The 7683-nt window shown below is 41.8% G+C and overlaps 2 protein-coding genes across 2 annotated transcripts in view; one reads left to right on the top strand and one right to left on the bottom strand.

The window, feature by feature from the left end:
• The window catches only part of ENO4 (enolase 4), a 21352-nt gene extending 19817 nt beyond the window's left edge, over positions 1 to 1535 (top strand). The window contains exon 14 of the mRNA XM_029962016.1: positions 644 to 1535. Within this exon, the coding sequence (XP_029817876.1) occupies positions 644 to 735 (92 nt within the window). The 3' untranslated portion in view covers positions 736 to 1535. The remainder of the gene's footprint in view (positions 1 to 643) is intronic.
• A 240-nt stretch (positions 1536 to 1775) lies between these two features.
• Positions 1776 to 7683, bottom strand: part of SHTN1 (shootin 1) — a 61110-nt gene continuing 55202 nt past the window's right edge. Inside the window, 1 exon segment of the mRNA XM_029962015.1 lies at positions 1776 to 3292. Within this exon segment, the coding sequence (XP_029817875.1) occupies positions 3082 to 3292 (211 nt within the window). The 3' untranslated portion in view covers positions 1776 to 3081.

Raw genomic sequence — 7683 nt, 5'->3', positions numbered from 1 at the left:
TGATGAGCCACCACCCTCACCTGGATGGGTGTGCAGAGCTCAGCCATGATGAGCCACCACCCTCACCCGGATGGGTGTGCAGAGCTCAGCCATGATGAGCCACCACCCTCACCTGGATCACAGACTGCCTTCCCTTCCCTGCAGCCGCGCAGAGGGATGGGGGCATTGTGCCTGTGGCCGAACAGCGAGGGGGGCGGTGAGGTTAGGGAAGCAGAACAGAACTGGGGAAAACAGCGGTTAGTGGCAGTGACTGTGAACTGTAGTCACGGGGTCAGCATCGGGACATGGGCTTACATAAGATTGTTAAAGGCTGGGGTAGAGAAGGGCAGAGTCAGCTGGGGGGAACTTTGGCAAGAGCACCAGTGCAGAGGAGGATGGATGTTCAAAAAATAGGGCAGCAAGGTGAGGAATCCATGAAGGAAGGAATGCAATAAATATCCCAGGCTCAGGCTGCTGTGCACCATGATCCTGTAAGCAAAGTGCAGGACTGGTGCTCCTTTCTTTCTAAGGACCAGACTTATTAAACCTGTTTAAACTCCTGTAAGCATCACGTGGCATCTTAAAAACATCTGTGTGCACCAGAGAATGTAACAAGAAACCAGATTACACCAAACACAAGTTTCTTTTTTCTCTTCTGTTTCAGGTGAAACAAAACTTGAATTTGTTGCTTTCGCTGAAGAATCACAGCCAGAAAATCAACTTTCTGATGAACTTCCTCCCCCAGAGCAGGCTTAGTTGCCTCCGCAGCTCTTGCAGGTTCATAGCCTGCCTCCTCAGCTCCCAGAGAACAGCACACTGACCCCAGCTGTCAACATGAGCTTTAGGATAAATTTCTAAGAAAAAATATTCTAGTCAGAAACTCATATAACTATTCCTTAATCCATTTATTTTCATTCTAGTATGAAATTCATATATTAACTTTTCTTTAATCCATTTATTTTCAAGCACTTTAGCCAAACATTTCTAAAAGCTTTCAAATAGTGGCCTCTCTTTTCCCAGGGACCATTGCCTTCAGCTGAAACCAAGTTAACTGAGCAGTGACTATAGTTTGAAAACACCACACAATTCTGTGCTGCATTTACAAATTGACCAAACAAACTGTGCTGTGTTAAGTCCAAAGCTAAATGTTTGTTTTGGGGAAGTGGAAATGTCTCTCTATACAATAAGCAAGCTGTTGACAAACACTAAAAAAAAAAAACCTCACCACATTTTACAAAAAACAAAGGCCTTGACTGTTGTGCTGCTCCATCCCCCCATACCCTCAAAGCTGCTGTTAGACTCCAGCTGGAGCATCAACACAAGTGCATCACTGCAAGCCCCAAATGTAGGGCACGAAGCTGGAACTGGCATCACTCAGAAGAAGGGAGTAACAAGTCAATTCCACAAGGTCTGGGAAACTTGTCAGGAGTCTTTTTAATAAGCAACAATGAAAAGCTAAAGAAATAATTTATGCCCTAGGTAACAAAACAGTTTAAGAAAAAGAAATACTTCTTGAAAAAACTTCTGGTTTTTGTATAATGTGAAAATTTGAACATATAATACAGCAGCAATAATTTGAGGAAAAATACATATATGAAATGTTGCATTTTAAATTCACTGTAACAGATAACTGACAAATTAACAACCAGAACCAATGGCCCCCAAGAAATGAAAACATCAATGAGAGACAGATTTCCCCAAGTTTATGAATTGTATGTAGTTCAGTACTTAGATCGAGTCCAAGATTTTCTTAGCAAACATGCAAAACCCACCAAAATAGATGTGAAACCACCACACTCATTACTGTCATTTTATTTTTAGGAAAAGCACCAGACAGTTGCATGCAGAGCCAAACCAACAAACTCAGAACATTCATCCTTCAATACTATCACTGTTTCAAATAATTAAATAAAAAAAGAATCCAAGTGCATTCAAGTACGTGACCACCCAATTCCAGTTACACCAATCTTTAGATAAATCCCTGATTACATTTGTTCATTCATTATAAAAGAATGAGATACTGTGTTGAATTTAAAAAGAGACTACAGTGGAATGTGAACTGGCAGTGGAGCAAATCAATCATGTTCCTATCTCACTGTCTTCATAGGAAATAAGGGCTGAGGGAAACTGGGATTTCTGTTATCAAATACAGATATCTTGAGTGTCACCTAATAAATTATTGCCATCAGTGTGTGCCAGGTTCAAAGCAGGGGCTAATTTGTTAGCACTGTGAGCTTTCAACTGAGAGTTCTCAAAATGTTGATTCCAAATACTACAACTGAATCCCAAATGTAGCCCGTGCCAGCCATAGCCTAGGGCAAGTTATTTTTTTGCAGCAAATACAGACTCCAGTTGCAGCAGTTCCAAAATTTGCCATATAACATTGAAACAAAAAGCAGGAAGAAGTCCTCCTTTGCAAAGCTTTTAATCCAAACGAGAGCACCAGTCTCAGCCCACAAACCTCTGACTCTGGCTATTGTTGCCAAAAGTCTTGGTCCCACAATGAGATGCTGCACTGCCTCTGCTTTTTGGTTTCTGGGCAACCTGAAACAGGAGGGTTGTGCTTGTGCTTTTCGCTTCCTCAAAGGAATGTGTGGAGGAGACCAGCAGGATCTTGGTTTAAGTAGATATCAAATATTTTTAAAGCAATGTGTCTAAACACATTGGTTTGTTTTTTCTAATAATTAGTAACACCCCCCATAATGAAGCTGATGAGGGTGTAATCACCTTCACAGGGTCTAACCCAAAGCTGTCCAGTTCAAGAGGGATGCAAGGGGCTTCTGGCAACCTTTAACAAGGCATCTTCTCAATAAAAGAAGAATTTAAAAAGCCTTTTCAAATACAGTTTAAAAGTAAAGGTAACTGACACTATCTAGGAAATTAATAACTTTCCCTGCAAAATTAAAATGGGAAAGGGATTTTGAGTGACACACAGTTATTTAACACTTCAGTGCATGTAACAAAACTGCATACAAAAAGACCATTTCAATCTGTATTATTGAAAACTGTCTGGAGTACAGGCTGTAGCCCCGAGTAACACACCTAAGCAATTCACATGTCCAGATAATGATTCCCAAAAGTAACAGCCTTTCAGAATAACAATTAACAGTTAGAACTATCTGTTTCTTTTGTTTTCTCAACATTATTTTCTTTATGTGTTGGCTTGCTTTTTTCTTCCTTAACTTCATTCTGGTTCAGCGTGTTTTCAGACATCTGATCCCCGCTGGTGGACACAGGATCTAAAACTACAACGGATTTGGTGTCTTTTTCACTGCTAGAAGCTTTTCTTGTAAATTCTGTATGACTAGTTGATCTAAAGGAAAAAAGAATAAACATATTAATACAGATGACAGTTCACATATTCAGAAGGAAGACTATAAATATACAGAAAAGCATTTCTATTAATAGCATATATGACCAGGACAGGTCTACCAAGCTAGTAAATAGATTTACAGATATAGCAGCTGTTATGTACATACAGTAGTGCAAAAAATGCAACAGTCACTTTACCCCCCGTGAATCATTCGTTAAGCTGGGCATGGAAGATGAAAAATGAACTCAGAAGGCAGTGAAAAAATCCTTAGACTATGAAATTATTGGTTTAAAGACAGCCATAAGAATTTATTTTCTCTCTGCTCATCTCAGAGGTGGTTTTAGGTTCCCTCATGTCCAAAAGAGCAGCTGCACTTGGAGAAAATGCCACCAGCTCCTGCAGTGCGTGTGCTGACAGTCCTGCAGCCTGGAAGGAGCACACGGTTCCTCCACACCTGGATCCCAGAGCCACCTGCCCGGGGCTGTCCCTGTGCTGCACTCCACTGCAGGACTGGGAAGTGTAACCAGGCGTTCCCTGTGACTGCCACTGGTCTCACTGGGAGCAAGTGCAAGTGATTTCTGGAAATTCATCCGCTGGGTTTGCTGAACTATTGAGGGTGTTAGACTTCCCCTCTGTGCTGCAGAGCTGGGGTTACACCCTGACTGCCTGCGGGGCAGGGGTTCGTGTGGATAAAGAGCCCTCCGAGCAGGCAGGAAGGAAAGGGCAGAGACACCTGGGTTATTTGTCCAGGCTGGCATCATGCTATAAACACTAAAAGCACTTGTCTATATTCAAAGGCATCATACCAGTGTTGAAAACATGCAGGTAAATCCTCAGATTAGTTGGAATGCACCAGCAGAAAACATGGCAAACACTGGGAACGCTCGACCCGAACAAGTGGCAGATTGGGGTGTTTCCCAATGCCACCCTAACCCTGCTGGGTGGGCAGACAGGTTAGACCTCCCTCACTGAGCCTTCCAGAGCCTGCCAGCCCATGTGCCTGAGGTCACGGAGCCGGGCAGGCTCAGGGAAGGCAGTCACACACACGGGTACTCAGCACAGTGGAACGGACCCACTGCAGGCACCCACGCTCACACAGCCACGAGCACACTGGGCAGGGGTAAAATCCTTCCTGCTGGAAGGTCCTACACACACTGCTGGGTGTGCAGCTCCACTCCCCTGGGAAGCCTGACTGTGGAGCTGCTGCACACAACTGCACCGGCTAGTCAAGAGCCTCTATTTCCCCCCCTTTTTCTGGTAAGATAACACCCTAGAAAGGAAAAAGCAGAATCGACTGGAGGCCAGAAAAAGAAATTCAGCTACTGGATACATCTGCTATGAACTGCCCTTTATTGTGATGGTCTTTGTCCTAGAGAAAATGACCAAGAAGAAAAGAGGTCACCCCACCAACAATTAGAGCATGGGGTGGGGAATGGACTGGCTCCCACCTGACAGGGAGAGAGTAAATGAACAGGTTAAAAACAAATAAATAATCATAGAAACAACAGCTGCTGCACTTTCCATTTCAGAAAGAATTTACTCAGCTTGCTACTGCAGCGCTGGATACAGCAAATGAAACTCCACGTTCAAGCTTTAATTACAAGAATTGTCTCTAACATCAGAACTTTGGTATAAGTTAATTAATGCAGAAATTGGCACTAATAGATACAGTTTCAGACTCATTTGATTATCATCAGAAGCTAGTGACTTCATAAAGAAAATAACGCTGACTTTATGCAGAAGTTGCCAATCATTCAAAAAAATACAAGGTGGGGTATTTTGAATGCTACAGCAAATTAAACTTTTTAAAGCAGTGTAACCAGAAAAGGGTTATTTTAAAAAGTGCTACTTTTGAAAAGCTGATTGCCCAACACTATAAAAATGGTCAAGCCATAAATGCCAAGTTCATTTTTATTTCACTTTGGAGGTAACTATCTTTCAAACCCAACAGCTGGACTATTTAATACAATCTGGTGAATCAAAGTATAATTCTTCACTGGGCTCACAGTGGGGAGTCTGCATTAGTGTATGGCAGCATTCCAACAACTGATGCACAGCCAAATGCTCTGAAGTCTGTTTCATTTATAACAAAAATGGATAAAATGGCAATCATATTTACCACCTTCAAAGACAGAAAAATGAAAGATGTCGATATAAAGTAGTTTAATGGAGGAAACTGGTGATTAAATCAGCGTTTCAAGCATAAAAATAAGAATTACTATCCGGTTTCCTTGTACTAGTACTCCCTTCTTCAAATCCTTTACACTGGTGCAGCACCAGCCTGACAGTGCTGCTGTTACAGCTGAGGCACTGTTAAAAATTATTAACCTTATTTATCAGGTATTCACAGCTCACTTTCAACAGTTTGTCAAGAGCAGAACGTTTCAGTGCAAGAATGAACATAATTTTGGTGCTCCCTTTCAAAAAACAGTTTTTACTGCTACAAATAAAGCTGGGAAAAGCAGACAGAGTTTGCCACAGTTCTGAACAATTACAAATTTGTTTAGCCAAGGTATTTGCATTTAGTTCTATTCAAAGCTCTTCCCTCATTAAAACTGTTAATGCTGTTATCAGTATTCTTGTTATTTGCCCAACTATATATTTAAGCTAGAAATTGAGAACCTAGTTCTATTTGTACTCATTCACACACAGTTGTTCATAAGTCTGCATATATTTTTATGACTAAACACATAAAATTTGTACTGGGAAATTCAGATTTAGATGATAAATACACTTTAGATTAATTGTATGGGATGTGCAAAGTCCCATGCAGTACTGAGGACTACCTGTGTGTAGTGGGTTGACCCTGGCCAGACACCAGGTACCCACTAAAGCTGCTGTCTCACCCCCCTCTGCAACTGGACAGAGGAGAGAGAAAAAAAAACAGCTAAGGATTCATGAGTAGAGATAAGAGCTGGGAGAGGTCAGTGACTGATTCCCTTCACAGGCAAAACAGACTCAAAGTGGGGACAGTACTTACATTTATTACTAACAGGATATGAGCCAAAGGGTGAGTTAATTTTATCTTCAGTTCAGAACTTTCATTAAGAATAAAAGCATAAACTGCAGATGTGTTTTTTAAACATTTTAGGATTCTTAAGAAGATAGGGGAATAAAAAAGACAAAATGAAAGACTAATTCTGAGCAATAGCAAAAAATACACCAATTCCAAGTTTTGGAAGTCTTCAACAAACAAAAAATTCCATCCCACTACTACCAGTATTTGTCAAAAGGAAATTATTAGGAATACAGTGACACTAGTGATTTAGTCCATTGTTCCCTTCTCTGATACCAGTGCTACCTGTAACACCAGATATCTATGAAAAAAGTGCAAGAAACCTTCTCCATTTCAGAATGCCCTTGCTAAATCTAGTAGAAAGGTGGTCAACACAGCAGCCAGCAGAACAGCACTGCAGACTTCCTTTAGTATGGAGATTGTTCCCATTTTTAGGCACTTTTTTTAAAAAATGCTCAAAAAGATTGGTAAATTCATTTAAATGAAGAATCTTGGAGAGCTTCTACCTGCACTGAGAAGGGACACAGAGTACATGCTAAGAAAAATGTGTGACAGTAACTTTTAAAACAGTTAAAACTGAGAACATCCTCAAACTTCCAGAACATCCCATTGTTTTGTTCATTTGTTGGTCAAACTAATTCGCCCATGTTCAAGCTGCACTGAAAACCTTTGCAGTTCTGTGAGGTTGAGCTGCTCCCCGCAGAGCTGGTAGATGATTTGGGGGTACTAAGATTACAGGCAGGAGAAGGAGGACAAATCCTTTAATTGTATAAAATCATCAGATTAAGACCAACCCTCTCTATAGTTCACTCTGTTAGCACAGAACTCTGCTGCCCAGAAACACAATGTTTACAAAGTGCTAAAAAAACCCCCACCAAACACCCAAAAAACGCAGAGCCAGACACACCTTTCCCTTCTGTGCCTAAACACTGCAGGGGGTCACGGGAACTCTGCTCCCAGGGGAACTGCACTGTCACCTATTCTCTGCTAAGCAGGTGTCACAGAATTACACTCATGCTGGGTTAAACACTGGGAAGAGATTTGCAGAGGAAGTTACCTTCACACTCAGGCAAGGCCTCAGTTTCTCTCCAGGACACACATCACTGATGTGTCTCCCCCCTAAGCACCACCTCAGCAAAATTTTATGCATTCCAAATCACCTGCTTAATGGTTTCACACCCCTCTAACCATCTGCAGCACTGAAATAACACCTCACCTAGAGGTTCTAAACTCAAATCTTTCTCCTAAGTTACAGAATCACAGAACATGCTGAGTTGGGAGGGACTCACCAGGACCCTCCAGTCCAACCCTCAGCCCTGCACAGGCCCATCCCCAGAGTCACCCCCTGTGCCCCAGAGGATCAGCCAACCCCTCC

This window comes from Manacus vitellinus, unplaced genomic scaffold (genome assembly GCF_001715985.3).
Source record: "Manacus vitellinus isolate BGI_N305 unplaced genomic scaffold, ASM171598v3 scaffold_40_pilon, whole genome shotgun sequence".
Lineage (NCBI taxonomy): Eukaryota > Metazoa > Chordata > Aves > Passeriformes > Pipridae > Manacus > Manacus vitellinus.
Note: the sequence above shows the minus strand (reverse complement) of the source record. Positions and strands in the feature narration are given on the sequence as shown.